Source organism: Grus americana (genome assembly GCF_028858705.1).
Source record: "Grus americana isolate bGruAme1 chromosome 27 unlocalized genomic scaffold, bGruAme1.mat SUPER_27_unloc_1, whole genome shotgun sequence".
NCBI lineage: Eukaryota > Metazoa > Chordata > Aves > Gruiformes > Gruidae > Grus > Grus americana.
This window is the reverse complement of record NW_026561291.1, coordinates 574,679-590,548: the sequence shown is the minus strand read 5'-3', so window position 1 is coordinate 590,548 and position 15,870 is coordinate 574,679. Positions and strand designations below refer to the sequence as shown.

General features: G+C 52.7%; 1 protein-coding gene across 1 annotated transcript; it reads right to left on the bottom strand.

Annotated features, from left to right (window-relative positions):
• Positions 1-14,576: 14,576 nt before the first annotated feature.
• Positions 14,577-15,431, bottom strand: LOC129200059 (olfactory receptor 14A16-like; the record flags this gene model as incomplete). Its single annotated transcript, XM_054811314.1, has 1 exon — positions 14,577-15,431. A coding segment is annotated over exon 1 (855 nt), but the record flags the coding sequence as incomplete, so codon positions are not given.
• Positions 15,432-15,870: the final 439 nt, after the last annotated feature.

Genomic DNA, 15,870 nt, shown 5'->3' with positions numbered 1-15,870 from the left:
GGGATCTCAGCCAGTGGAGATATTCCAAATTTGTTGAGACAAGGCCCTGAGCACCTGATCTATCAGGAGCTGTCTGAGGAGGGGTTGGGACTAGAGCCCAATGAAATGATTGTCCTTTTTCAAATAGTCTTTCTGTGTGCCAGCCTTTCTGCAACACTGGCAGCTCCCACCCAGCTGAAATCACTTTGGGAGACGATGGTTCCCCTTTTGTACCCAGAAGAACCATAGTGTGAGGACATCCCCCGAGGCTCACATGTGCAGCCAGCACAGCGTGAGGCACTCATCCCCAGGGAAGCATTCCTGGGCTGGTGCTCAGAACCTGCTGTGGGCTGAGGACCATCACAGCCCATCGCCAAGGGCAGCCTGTCCAGGATCTCCTGGGACTGTGCAGGCAGGCCATGGTGGCCAGCTCCAGCAGAGACACCCACAGCAGGTCCCTGCATGGGCTCAGAGCAGGGCACATGGAGACACCCAGCAGCCAGCGCAGAGGCACTGTGGCAATGCCTATAGGCTGACAGTGGGCTGAAGAGCGTGGGGCAAGGAGACCTCCTCAGCTGGGCTGGCCAAGCCCTGCTGCCCAACATGGCCCCCCGGCCCTGCAGTGCAGGCACTAGATAGAGCAGGGTGCGTTCTTGGGGTGGGGAAACGTCTCCAGCAGCACAGTCCCCGTGGCAGCCCTCCATTTGGCAGCCCCCCACCAGTACCTGCCCCTGCACAACCTCGGTCGTGTCCCATGCAGGTGTCAGCAGTCAGCCGTGCGGTGGGATCTGCAGGGTGTGGGACAGAAGAGAGACGGCACCGGGCTGGCTGTGCCCCAGGACAGGCACTGAGCCCAGCAGGAGGACGGAGCTGGCCCCACAACAAAGGTCCCTCCCCAGGGCTGGGTGTATGGCCAGCGAGGGAAATGGACGATGCGTGGGGCGGTTTCTCCCAATTGCCCTGGGGCAGCTTCCCCAGCGTGTCCAGGGAACATGGCACAGAGCAGCTCCTCTCTCCTGCACCTGTGATGACTTGCTTCCTTCTCGAGGAGATCAGGCTCTGCTCCACAGGCCCACTGGAGTGGGTCCTCCCCCTGGAGGGTCACACAGCTCCGATAACGTCAGGCTGTTCCTGTCCTGGGCACTTTCCAGTCCAGCCCATCCCCTCCCCGGCTCTCCCCCACCTTCCCTGCCCTCTCCCCAGCGCAGCCCAGCAGAGCAGCCCAGTCTGGGCTGGCAGTCTGGGCTGCTGCAGAGCTCTGGGCACTCAGCCCACAGCCCCAGCCCCTCGGAAGGGCACAGCAGCTGCTGGGAGGCAGAGGGGGGGCTCAGCCTCCCCATCGGCCCCAGGCCTGCAGCTGGCCCCAAGTGCCAGCGCAGGCCACTCCCTCTCGGCCTCTCCTGCATTGACGCTGCAGGGGATCCCCAGCCCTGACCGCCTTTGCCCCACTCTGCCTCCCCGCCAGCCCTGCTCCCCAGGACACCAGCAGAGTCCTGGCCCTGCGGCTCCTCAGGCACCTCCTGCATCTCTCCACTCTCCTGCCCTGTGCCTGCTGCATCTTCACGGACTCCCACAGCACTGCAGAGTCTTTCTGTGGGGGTACCTGGAGTGAGTGCTCTGCCCTGGGGGGACTTCATCTCAGGGTCTTTCACCTTCTGAGTCTCCATTCACTTCCCACCCTAGAGTACCTGCAGTGTCCCCATCCTCTCCTGACCACACCAGATTCCTTTCCACTTGGACGGACCTCTGCCATCAGCCCCGTCATATCTGTGACAGCCTGAGGAAGGGGACTGGGAGCTCGTGCACCATTTCCAATGCCCCTGGACACCAAGACGAGAGCCTTCAACTAAGTGCTTGGTGTCTAACAGTGATACCATGAGATTATTTCCCCAAAGAGAAGGAGAAAACCAGGCGGAAGAGACTTGGAAAGTCCAATTCCTCTGGCTTGTTCTTAGCCACAACTGTATCAAGGAGAGCCCAGGCTGCAGGCACCTCCCTCAGGAGATCCCCTTTTATTGCAGAGAGGCTATTAGGAAGGCAAAAGGTGACACATGGTTCTTCAAGGATCAGACACAACAGGACAGAGCCTCAAGAGAAGTGCTATGAACCCAGGCAATTACCTCTAATGATGATTATCAGAGAAAAAAAAAAAAAACCGAGGAGATGCATAAAATATACCCTGGGCACTCTGCAGAGAAGGGGAGACAAATTACAGTTGGTGGTGCAAGTTCCATTGGATTAGTTTCCTCAGGGCTTTCTTGAGCTCCTTGTTCCTCATGCTGTAGATGAGGGGGTTCACTGCTGGAGGCACCACCGAGTACAGAACTGCCACCACCAGGTCCAGGGATGGGGAGGAGATGGACGGGGGTTTCAGGTGAGCAAATATGGCAGTGCTGATAAACAGGGAGACCACAGCCAGGTGAGGGAGGCACATGGAGAAGGCTTTGTGCCGTCCCTGCTCAGAGGGGATCCTCAGCACAGCCCTGAAGATCTGCTCATAAGACAGCACAATGAAAACAAAACAGCCAAAAACTAAAAAACAACTTAATATAAGAAGCCCAACTTCCCTGAGGTAGGTGTCTGAGCAGGAGAGCTTGAGGATCTGGGGGATTTCACAGAAGAACTGGTCCAGGGCATTGCCTTGGCAGAGTGGTATAGAAAATGTATTGGCCGTGTGCAGTACAGCATAGAGAAACCCAGTACCCCAGGCAGCTGCTGCCATGTGGACACAAGCTCTGCTGCCCAGGAGGGTCCCGTAGTGCAGGGGTTGGCAGATGGCAACATAGCGGTCGTAGGCCATGACAGTGAGAAGGGCGTACTCAGCTCCAAGCAGGAAGACAATCAGAAAGACTTGAGCAGCACAGCCTGCATAGGAGATGGACCTGACGTCCAATAGGGAATTAGCCATGGCTTTGGGCACTGTGGTGGAGATGCAGCCCAGGTCGAGGAGGGAGAGGTTGAGGAGGAAGAAGTACATGGGGGTGTGGAGGTGGTGGTCGCAGGCTATGGCAGTGATGACGAGGCCATTGGCCAGGAGAGCAGCCAGGTAGATGCCCAGGAAGAGCCAGAAGTGCAAGAGCTGCAGCTCCCGTGTGTCTGCGAATGCCAGGAGGAGGAACTCAGTGATGGAGCTGCTGTTGGACATTTGCTGGCTCTTGGCAAGAGGTCTGGTTGAAAAAAATGAAAGGACAGGGAAAATTAGGACATCTTCCTCTGAGCAAAGCCACTCCATTTCTCATATAAACACCCCCCAATTGAAATGCATTTCCCTTCTCTGGTTTGTGCTGGCTGAGTGTGTTGTGAGGAGCTGAGGAGTCAGCTGTGCTCAGCTGCAGTGGGTACGTGGAGCTGGTTTGTGACACCTCCAATGTTTAAAACCCATGTCAGATGCAATCCACCTTCAATGGAGAAATTAAATCTCTGCACTCTTGACTCAGAAGAGTGCAGGCTGCCGAAGACAGGCTTAGCATTTCCTTAGAAGAATTTTGTCTGTGGTTTTTATTTTCCACCATTACATCTGGGGAGAGCTCTTGTGAGGGGTAGAAATACTCATTTTAGGATGGAAAAATGGGAAGAGGACAGCAATGGGAATGTGACAGGACAGGCAAAAAGGCTCAGCTCTTTGTAGCTTAGTGCAGAGTCAGGAGAGATGCAGTGTCCATTAGACTGTCACCCAGCTGCCCTGCACTTTTGCTTCTGCTGCCTTGAAGATGACGACAAACAGAAATTACTCTCTAAAACATACCACAAAACAAGACTGTGATGAGAGCAGGGGAGTCCTGGTTGAAAGGAGTCCAGATCTGCAAACTGTTCTCTTTCCCAGCCCAGAGGTGGAGTTGTGATTGAGAGAGAAGGACACAGCCCCTCTCAGAGAGAAGCAAAGGCCTCTGAGAGGAGAGAACTGACCTCCAAGGGAAAGCTCAGCACTCCCTGGGATCCTACAGCACAGCCGTGCTCTTCTGGGGCAGCTCCCAAGCCCAGCAGCACAGGCAAAGCAGACAGTCCGATGTCCTGAAGATGGGATGTCCTAAAGGCAGAGTCAGCTCATTGCTCAGCAGACAACGCCCAGCAGACATCTAGAGTGAGGGACCACAAGAGAGCAGCCTGAAGGCAGCCTAGCCCAGGGCTTGGCTGCAGTTTCCTCCCACTCCCTGCCCATGTCTCTGCTGCCTGGAGCTGTCCCTGCCAGGAGCTGGTGCTCTGCCCACACCTCTCCTCCCTGTCCCTGCTCACAGAGCCCATCCCACCCTCTGTGTGCTCAGCTCTGCCCTGCAGACCCCTCCTGGCAGCAGGGCACTGCCCAAGGGGATCCCAATGCTCCTTGAGAAGTGCCATGGCAAATGTCCCAGGGGCAATCTTAAGCTGTAATCAGCCCTCACAAATAAAGCACCCTCTCAAGATCAGAAGGACCCTGCCCTTCCAGGGGGTCGCTCCTTCCACCCACAGCTTCTCCCTGCAGTGGCCTGGGCAGCTCCCCGGGCAGGCTGAGTGCTGACCCTGGCAGACGGCAGAGTCCCTGCACCGGCACACAGCCCCTGGGCTGCAGGGACCCTGCTCTGAAGGACACAACTGGGCACCCCTGCCTGCACACCTGCATTCCCAGCCACTCAAACTTGCCTCTGCACAGGGAGTCCACCTGGCACATCCCAGGAGCTGTGGGCTCTGCCAGCTTGAGGAGATGCCTCCAGGAACCGCATCGGCATTGCCCTGCACCCAGAGACTTACCGTGTCAAGGGCTCTGAAGATTTCTCCTTCCCTGAGCTCTCAGCAAGCCTCCCATTTCCAACTGCCTTGAAGCTCTCTCTGCCTCGCTGTTCTCCCCTCGGTGCCTGCAGGCAGAGCCCTCAGCCCTGCTGTGCTCTGCAGAGGAGATGCTCCTGGCCAGAGATGTCTCGCTGCAGCACAGCCCACTTGCCATGAGCTCCCTTTGTCCCAGGAGAGCAGCAGCAGAAGACCAGCCCAAGGCGGCATGGTAATGACCCCTCTGGTGGGTTTGGGGATGAGTCCATGAAGCTCAGGCCCTGAGAGGAAGCTGATGAAACCTCTCCAGAAGTCACAGTCCGATGCAAACTCCACAGTTTCTTGGAGCATTAATGGGTCCCCCTGAGGGCCATCCCTGACAAAGCAACTCTGGGGCTGGTTAGAGCAGGCAAGTGGAGGCAGTGATGACAGGTAGGCAAAGGCAATGGCAAGGTGGCTCTGATGCTGAGTAATCCTGGATGCGTTTCATCAAGCCAAAGGGCCAAGCTGTGACCCCCAGCCCCTGGGAGGGGAGACCCTGTCCCTCACACGTGGCTCAGGGCTCTTCCTGGGCCTGTGTGATGTGGGGATGTGCAATGCCTAGAGCAGGACTACCACACACTCTTTCTCAGGCTCACAGGTTGTGACAAGGGGGCGATGAAGTCCTGGTGCTCTAATGAGAAGATGTCTCCTCACAGGCATCACCTGCAGAGAGAACAGCCACAGCCCAGCAGAGCAAGACCTTGGCTGTGTTGGGGGCTTTCAGCCTTGCCACTGCCCCCAGATGTCTCCACCACAGCATGTCCTACGGTGTCCCACACCTGCACCTCTTTCCCTGCAGGCTCTTGACACCCAGCCTGCTCACCAACTTGGGTCTCACCTGAGCGTCTTCCCACCCTTACTGATATCTCTCCATCCTCACAGACTGCTCATTGCAATGCAAAGCTCTGGCTAATCCAGACTCTTGCTGGGTGGCCTCTTGTACCATAGAACTGCACTTGTAGGGACATTTCTTTCTCCTCGTGCCCAGACTCAACCTCCCAAGATTCACTTGGTGGCATCTTCTCTTTCTCATCATGATGTTTCCCACTTTTCAGAAAAGCTCCACCATCTCTGAAACCACCTTTCAAGCAGTCTCAGGCTACTCCTAGACTGCCCCGAGCCTCTCCACCACTGGGCAAAGGGGCCAAAGAAGCCCAGGTCTCTCAGCCCCTCCACACAGCCCATCTGCTTAAGGCCCCAGACTCCACCTGGACACATCTCCTCTGGCCACTCTCCAGCTCCTCCCAGCTCCAGCAAAAGAGGGAGCCGAGAACTGGGACAAAGCCATGTGTGGGGGTCCCTACCAGTGCGGTGTCAAGGGCCAGAAGAACTGCCCTGCTCTGGGTGACCACGCTCATCCTAACGCAGCCCTGTATGCAACTGGCCTTCTTCACAGTCAGCAGAAACCGCTGGCTCGGATGGTGTCCCTTGCAGTTGCCAGGCCCTTCTCCTCCTCAGAGTCCCTCCTCAGCACAGCAGGTCCCAGCTGGCCCTGGTGTACAGGTTGGTTCTTCTCCCTGAGGCCAGACTGGCCAATTCTCCTTGTCAACATCACGAGGTTTCTTTGGGCCAAATCCCCGAGTTTCTCCAGGTCCCTCTGGACTGAAGCTCCATTTGGTCAGCGGTTACTGTTTGTGTGTGGGTGGCTCACCCTGATGGTGGTGTAGTCTCACAAGAGAACAGCGTGAGGAGTTGCAGATCTCTACAGACCCAGGTAGGAATTGCCATGAAGAGAGTCTGCAAAACACCAAAGGCGGGTACAAAGCAAGCCAAACCAGGGTCAGCGGAGAAAGGAGAAATGAGGGTTGACCTGTTTGTATGCAAGGTACAAACTGACTCTCCTTCAAATATTTCTGCAACTCATCATGTAAAATGCCATACACTAGCCCACAACTTCCAATGTTTTCCCACAATGCGAGAGGACCCATCAGTGAACAGGGCATATGTCCTCTCATTTTCTGTTAGTTTATTACACTGTGGAGTCTCTTCAACCCGTGTCACCTTCTCCTCTGGAGAAATTCCAAAATCTTATCCTTCTGGCCAGTCTGTGGTCACTTCCAGAATTCCTGGGCGATTGGGGTTTCGTATTCGAGCCCACTGTGGGATCAATGCAACCCACTCACTCCACGTAGCTTCGGTTGCATGATGTGTAGAAGGAGCCCTCTCTTTGAACATCCAGCCCAGCACTGGCAGTCGGGGTGCCAGGAGGATCTGTGCTTCAGTACCAACCACTTCTTCATCTTGAACCCTTCATAGGCTGCCAATATCTCCTTTTCAGTTGGAGTGTAGCGGGCCTTTGATCCTCTGTATCCCCGACTCCAAAACCCCAGGGATTGACCTCGAGTCTCCCCTGGAACTTTCTGCCAGAGACTCCAGGTAGGGCCATTCTCCCCGCCTGCGGTGTTGAACACATTTTTTACATCTGGTCCTGCCTGGACTGGCCCAATGGCTACTGCATGGACAATTTCCTGTTTGATTTGTTCAAAGGCTTGCCGTTGCTCAGGGCCCCATTTGAGATCGTTCTTCTTCCTGTTTACCTGACAGAGAGGGCTTACAATGAGAATCTAATTTGGAAAGTGCGTTCACCAGAAACCCACAATGCCTAAGAAAGCCTGTGTTTCCTTTTTGTTGGTCGGTGGAGACATGGCTGCTATTTTGTTGATCACATCCATTGGAATCTGATGATGCCCATCTCTCCATTTTATTCCTAAAACCTGGATCTCCTGTGTAGGTCCTTTGACCTCACTTTGTTTTATGGCAAAACCAGTTTTCAGCAAGAGTTGGAATGTTTCCTTCCCTTTCTCGGAAACTTCTTCAGCTGAGTTGCCCCATACCATGATGTCATCAATGTCTTGCAGGTGCTCCGGGACTTAAGCATGTTCCAGTGCAGCCTGGACCAGTCCATGGCAAATGGTGGGGCTGTGTTTCCACCCCTGGGACAGTCGATTCCAGGTGTCCTGAACGCCCCTCCAAGTGAAGGCAAACTGTGCCCTGCACTCTGCTGCCAAAGGGATCGAGAAAAATGCATTAGCTGTATCAGTTGTGGCATACCACTTGGCTGCCTTTGACTCCAGTTCATATTGAAGTTCCAGCATGTCTGGCACGGCAGCACTCATCGGCAGTGTGACTTCATTCAGGCCATGATAGTCTACCATCAGCCTCCACTCTCCATTGGACTTCCTCACTGGCCATATGGGACTGTTAAAGGGTGAGCGGGTTCTGCTGATCACTCCCTGACTCTCCAGTTGACGAATGAGCTTATTGATGGGAATCAGGGAGTCTCGGTTGGTGCGATATTGCCACCGGTGCACCATTGTGGTAGTGACTGGCACCTTTTGTTGTTCGACCCTGAGCAACCCCACAACAGAAGTGTGCTTTCAGAGACCGGGCAAAGTAGACAGCGGTTCAATTTCCTGCGTCTCCAAGGCAGCTATGCCAAAAGCCCATCTCTACCCTTTTGGGTCCTTGAAATACCATCTTCGGAGAGAATGTATGCCAAGGATGCACGGTGCCTCTGGGCCAGTCACAATGGGGTGCATTTTCCAGTCATTCGCAGTTAGATTTACTTCAGCCTCCAGTACAGTCAACTGGATCCCTGCTTCTGCTCCTTCATGGTTCGATGGCATTACACTATGCACCAGTGTCTACTAGAGCCTTCTACTCTTGTGGGTCTGACGTGCCAGGCCATCGGATCCACACAGTCCAATAAACCCGGTTGTCCCTCTCCTCCACCTGGCCGGAGGCACAGCCCCTCTAATTCTGCTCATTGTATTTGCTACTCACTTCTTGCAACTTAGAGGTCCCTTCAAGAGGATCGTACGTATGGGCAAGCCTTCCACTCGGTCTGGGAGACTGCCCACTGGAAACTGGAGCAGCATTTTTCCTTTTATCCCCTTTTATGAGCCTTGCAGCTCATGTACTTGTGCCCGTACGATCGAGCGAGGTTTTTCCATCCCACTTCCTCATGTCCCCTCTGTGGTCACACAGGTAAAACCACAGGGTGCCTCATGGTGTGTTCCCTCTATATCCTCTCTCTCGAGCAGAGGAACGCTTACTCCTAGTAGCTGAGATACTGGTCTGTACAGGTAGGGATTAGGTCATATCCTCTCTGAATTGCTGGAACTCCCGGGACAGTTTCTCCACAGCCGAGACAAGGAAGGAAGAGAGACTTTCTTCGTATTGCCAGAGTCGGCCAGCCACTTCATCCACTGCTGGTGCCTTTTCACCTTTCTAGTCCATTACTGCCAATGAGTTGGCATACAAAGATGGTGCTCTCCATACAGACTTTTGCCACGTGGGTTGGATACATTGGACTTAATCAGGATCTGTGGGTACCTGCGTGATGTCTGGGTGATAATAAACTATCTCCTGCACAGCTAATTCCCTCAAGTACTGGATACATCTCTCCATGGTGGTCCATTTGCCTGGGTGACATATAACATCTTCACCAAAGGGATACCTTTCCCTCACACTTGAAAGAAGTCACCTCCAGAGGCTAAGGGCTTGTGCCCCTTTTCCAATCACCTTCTTGATGTCCCCTTCCCTAGACAGGGATCCCAGCTGCTTGGCCTCCCTGCCCTCTAATTCCAGGCTCCTGGTCCCATTATCCCAGCATCAGAGCAGCCAGGTAATGATGGGCTCGCCTGGATGGTGGCTGAAATCTTTTCACATATCTCACAGCTCCCCCAGGGACAGGGATCGGGTGATTACCTCTGTTTCTGCCTCTTCCTCCTGTTCTCGTGATGGTCCTGGTTCATCATCATCCCTAACTCTGCGAACTGATTTTTTTGTGTATTTCTTCTTGTGTAGGGGGGTGACTGATACTGGTGCAGGTTGATTTTTTTGGTTCTGCTACAGTGCCTGTCACTGGGGTTTGAGTACTCATGGTGCCTGTTGCCCGGGTTAGGGTAGCCACAGTGCCGGTCGGTCTGTTTTCCCTCTCTTCCCCCTGATGGCACTGCCTACTATTGAACAGTGTTTGGTAGATAGTGGCCAGGGCCCAGCACAGTGCGGTAAGTTGTGCCTGTTTGGAATAGCTATAGCATTTTCCTTTCAAATAGTCTGTCACTTTCTCAGGGTCCTGCAGTTGTTCAGGAGTGAAATTTCAAACCATTGGAGGTGAGAAGGTCTCTAGATACCTGCCCATATTCTCCCACATGCCATGCCACCCCTGACTAGTCAGCCTTGGGGCAGATCTCTCGATGGTATTCTTAAAACAATGTTTTGTAACCCTGAACAGGGCTTGAAACACATTCAGGAGACCTAGCAACAGGAATATGCTGTCTTGAACATCCCAAGGGTATACACACCTCTCAAAAGCCTCTCTAACCAGCCTGAAAGAAAAAGGGAAGGTGAAAGAGCAAGAGAAAGTATCCCCCTTTGTCTTCCCCATAGACTGGGCATGATTATTAATCAGTTCCGAGAGATGTCGTCCGAGGTACAGACATGACAGCAATGCCACATACAAATACTAGCTTAACCTCATGACCAATGATGTTATCATATCATAAGTCAATATCACACAGTACAGCAAAATGAGAATCCTGACCCCTCTCCCAGAGGTGATAAACAGCGCTGCAGGGACGTACAGCAAGTGAGGGTTTACATACCACAGCCACATGAACAAACAAAACACCATTGTGACCAGCGACTGTTTAAATAACTTTATAAATACTTACAACAATTTTGTTTTATAATGCTCTGGTCAGATCTGTCGTTATCTCAACCCTTCATGCCCCACGTTGGGTGCCAAAAAGGACTGTCGTGGTTTAGCCCCAGCCGGCAGCTGAGCGCCATGCAGCTGCTCACTCACCCCTCTCCAGGTGGGATGGGGAGGAGAATGGGAAGACAAAGATAAAACTCATGGGTTGGGATAAGGACAGTTTGCTGGGACAGCAAAGGGGGAGGGAAATAACAACAGCAGCACATAGAATATACAAAACGGGTGGTACACAATGCAGTTTCTTACCCAACAACCCGACAATCATACATGACCAACCGCCACTCAGACTTTCCTGGAACTGCCCAGAACCACACCACCCCTCCTCGGCTAGCCCCCTTTTATGCTGAGCATGATGTCATACTGTATGGAAAACCCCTTGGGCTAGTTTGGGTCACCTGTCCTGGCTGTGCCCCATCCCAGCTTCTGGTGAGAATTAACTCTATCCTAGCCAAAACCAGGACAATAGCCAACAGAACATATAACCCTTTCCAGAAGAGATCACTTCCAAGGAGATGATTTTCTCCAGTGGAACGGCCCATTTGTTTCAGAAAATTATGGAATGATTAGTCTGAGAAGCGTGATACTTAGATAAAGAGGTCCTCCAGGGGTGATAAAGGAAGACTCATTGACTCCATTACACCTGTTCATTGCAGGTACTCAAATTGAACGCTACCCAAGGATTTGCTAATCACAGAGTAATTCTGTCTTCTTTAAATATTTTCAAACTTATCTGTCTGTGCCGGATTGACCTCAGCTGGTGACTAAACACCCACCAGGCATTCGATCATTCCCCCACAGGGGGCTGGGAGAGACAATCAGAAGATGAAAGGTAATAAAAAATTTTGGGTTGAGATACAGACAGTTTAAAAAGTGAAGGAAAAGACAGGACCCCACGCACCCCAACACAAGTGGTGTAAAGGCAATCACTGACCACGTCTCACCTCTCACTGACTGATGCCCAGCCAGGCTCCCCTTGGAAAGACATCCCCACCCAGTTTTATCTCCAAGCATGATGTCATGTGTGGTGGAATACCCCTTTGGTCAGTTAGGGTCAGCTGTGTCCCCTCCCAGCCCCTTGCCCAGCCCCAGCCCACTCCCTGGGAGGGGCAGAGTGAGAGCAGAGAAGGCCTTGATGCTCTGCAAGCCCTGCTCAGTAATAGCTAAAGCATCCGCGTGTTATCAACACGGTTTTGGTCACAGATCTAAAGCACGGCACTGTACAGGCTGCTAGGAAGAAAAATAGTTGCATGCCAACCCCAGCCAGTACAGAGATGTTTCTAATGATCTGAAAGAAGATGAAAGAGTGCTTCCTCATAATGTTTCTGGAGGACATCAGATTAAGGAAGCAGATGCTACACTGCAGCACAGGGCTGCCATCCAGAAGGACCTAGCCAGGCTGGAGGGGTGGGCTGATAGGAACGTTATGATAGCCAACAAGGACAAATCCAAGGTCCCGCCCCTCAGTTTGGGTAGCCCACTGCAATGTCAAAGGCTACAGACTGCCTGGCTGGTTTTCAGCTCTGTGTACAAGGCTCTGGATTGTAGGTATCCTGGGTTGTATAAGCAGGAGCACAGCCAGTGGAAGTGATTATCCCCTTCCCCTTGGCTCAGCACTTGTCAGACCACATCCAGAATGTTTCCAAAGGTTTGACTTCCTCCAATGCAAGAGAGGCATCGATAAACTGGAGCCAGTCCAGGGGAGACCACCAAGACAGGAGACCTTGTCCTGTGAGGAGAGGTTGAGGGATCTGGGCTTTTTCAGCCTGGGAGGGAGAAGGTCTTGCAAGGGAAACACATATGCATTGGGTTTGTGTGGCAAGGCGTTGGTATTGGAAGGGGCTATAGGGGTGGCTTCTGTGAGAAGCTGCTAGAAACTTCCTGCATGTCCAATAGAGCCAATGCCAGCCAGCTCCAAGACAGACCCACCGCTGGCCAAAAAGTGAGCCCATCAATGACAGATATAGAGCCTCTGGGATAACATAGTTAAGAAGTGGAAAAAGAAAAAAATGGGGTCCAATTACAGCCAGAGAGAGGAGTGAGACTATGTGAGAGAAACAACTCTGCAGACACCAAGGTCATTAAAGAAGGAGGGGGAGGAGGTGCTCCAGGCATTCCCCTGAAGCCCATGGATAGGACCATGGTGAGGCAAGCTGGCCTCCACAGCCCATGGAGGATCCCATGCTGGAGCAGGAGGATGCACCTGAAGGAGGCTGTGACCCTGTGGGAAGCCCTCACTGGAGAAGTTCCTGGAAGAACCTGTGGCCCTGTGGAGAAATGAGCCCATGCTGGAACAGGTTTGCTGGCAGGACTTGTTACCCCATGGGGGACTCACGCTTAAGCAATCTGTTCCTGATGGACTGCATCCCATGGAAGAGACCCATGCTGAATCAGTTGTGAAGAACTGCAGTCCATGGAAGGACTCACGTTGCAGAAATCTGTGGAGGGCTGTCTCCTCTAGGAGAGACCCCCCCAGTGGAGCAGGGGAAGAGTGTGTGGAGTCCTCCCCCTGAGCAGGAAGGAGCGGCAGAGACACCGTGTGATGAACTGACCACAACCCCCATTCCCTGTGCCCTCTGTGCCGCTTGGGGGAGCAGGTAGAGAAAATCGGGAATAAATTTAAGCCAGGGAAGAAGGGAGGAATGGGAGGAAGGTGGTTTTTTAGATTGTCTAGATGAAGAGGGGAGGATAGAGCGGCTTTGGTGGACGTCCAGCCAAGGTCAACGTACCACAGTGTAGCAGTGTAACTGCCTATGATAAGGTTTCCAAGACGACATTTTCAGGAAGTACAAAATACAAGTACAAGAGGCAATGGGAGACAAGAGAACATCAGGTCAGATGTAGGCAGAACCTTCTCCAAAATGAGGACAGTCACGTGTTGGAAGCTGTTTCCCAGAGAGTGTGCACCAGCTCCATCCTTGGATGTTTTCACGACGTCTAGACATAGCGCCAATTCACATGGTATGACCTTGCTTTCAGTGGGAGGTTGGTCTGCATGCCTCCTGAGGTTTCTTCCAGATGGAATGACACTGTCATTCCTTCCCCTTCACATTGTCAGCATTACAGAAAGCACTCAGGCTCCTCCTTACCACAGATGTAATTCACATCAAGTGCAGGGCTGCCTCACAGGCACCCCAAACAGCCCTGACCACTGCCATGTCTTCTTTCACTCCCATTTATCCTCTTCTCCCCCTCTCACATTCTTCTGTTTTAACATCCTTATACACTCAGATCAGCCTACCCTGCTAACCCTTTCCCCATGCGCCATGCTCTTAATGTTTTGTATCCTCTTCCAATGTTTCTAAGCTGGTTGCTGTGGTACTTTCTACCCTGGGCAGCAATTCCTTTCAATGTATATGCCATTTATTGCCTGTAGTGCCCTTCAATTCCTGATGTTGTTACCCTGTTAGAGCCATCCCAAGGGAGGATGAGCCATCTCCCACTTGCTTTTAACAGCTGGAAAAGTGGATCTTCAGTCCAAGGGACTTGAAACACTTGAGGGTTTGGCCAACAGAAACCTCCTGAAGGTAAACAAGGTGAAGAGGGTGATGTCTACACAGGGGAAGACTAACTTCATTTATTTGGTGTAGGTAGCGGCGGTGCTGCAGGGGTCATCTCTGTGACAAGAAGCAAGGGGCTAACCCATGCTCTGCACAGCTGGTTCTAGATGCATTAGCAATGGACCCACTGCTGGTAAAAGCTGAGCAGATACTCCCTGCAGCCTTTTGGGTTGCAGTTCCTCAAACATATTCTTGAGTCCAGCTTTGGAAGTAAATGCCAAGCCTCAGGCGCTGAACTGACAAACTCCCATAAAATTAGAGAGGTGACACACAGGAGCCCAGCCGTAACGTGGTGACAGAAACATTTAGAGAGGGCCTCTGGGTCAGACAGACAGTGTTTGTGTCCCTGGAGAAGCGGGATGACTGCAGCCATTCGTGTATGACCAAGATTATCAATGACAGAACACCCAAACCATACCACATGTCTGGTGTCAATTGGAGGTCACGTGTGCATTTCACTGCTTCTGAAATACCACCAGTAGGAAGAGTTTCTTCAATGTGCCTTTGAGCTCCTTGTTCCTCATGCTGTAGATAAGGGGGTTCACTGCTGGAGACACAACTGAATACAGAACAGTAACCACCAGATCCAGAGCTGGGGAGGAGATGGAGGGAGGCTTCAGGTAGGCCAGCATTAAAGTGCTGATAAACAGGGAGACCACGGCCAGGTGAGGGAGGCACATGGAAAAGGCTTTGTGCCGTCCCTGCTCAGAGGGGATCCTCAGCACGGCCCTGAAGATCTGCACATAGGACACCACAATGAACACAAAACAAGCAAAGATAAAAAATGCAGTAACCACAATTAGCCCAATTTCCCTGAGGTAGGCATCTGAGCAGGAGAGCTTGAGGAGCGGGGGAATTTCACAGAAGAACTGGTCCAAGGCATTGCCCTGGCAGAGTGGTATAGAAAATGTATTGGCCGTGTGCAGCACAGCATAGAGAAACCCACTGCCCCAGGCAGCTGCTGCCATGTGGACACAAGCTCTGCTGCCCAGGAGGGTCCCGTAGTGCAGGGGCTGGCAGATGGCAACATAGCGGTCATAGGCCATGATGGTGAGAAAGGAATATTCTGCTCCAATCAAAAAGACAAGCAGAAAGACTTGTGCAGCACATCCCCCATAGGAGATGGCCCTGGTGCCCCAGAGGGAATTGGCCATGGCTTTGGGAACAGTGGTGGAGATGGAGCCCAGGTCGAGGATGGAGAGGTTGAGGAGGAAGAAGTACATGGGGGTGTGGAGGTGGTGGTCACAGGCTATGGCAGTGATGATGAGGCCATTGGCCAGGAGAGCAGCCAGGTAGATGCCCAGGAAGAGCCAGAAGTGCAAGAGCTGCAGCTCCCGTGTGTCTGTGAATGCCAAGAGGAGGAACTCAGTGATGGAGCTGCTGTTGGACATTTTCTCCCTATGGACTCAGTGGCCTGTGCAAGGAGGAAAAGACAGTGACAAGCGAGGACAGACTTGTCTGAGAAAAACCGAACACATTTCTCACAGACTCTTCTCCCACCATACACCCACCCTTTTTCCTGCTTGGCAGGACCTTCATGCAGATCCCTGGATGGATCTCTGGTTTGTGCTGGCTGAGTGTGCTGTGAGGAGCAGGGCCTCTGCACCCCCAGTACTAAACGAAGGGGGTTGCAGAAAGGGGTTTAGGCTTTTGTTTGTTGGTGGTTTTGGACAGCCCTTCCCCATATCTCCTGTCCTCCCTTGGGTGTCTTCTCTGAAGTCAGAAATCCTGAGTATCTCTGCTGCACTCGGGCTGAGCAGCTGCTAGTCCTGAGAGGCAAAAGGATTTGCTGTGGCTTAGTGCACAAGGATGATTTTCTTTGTGTTTTTT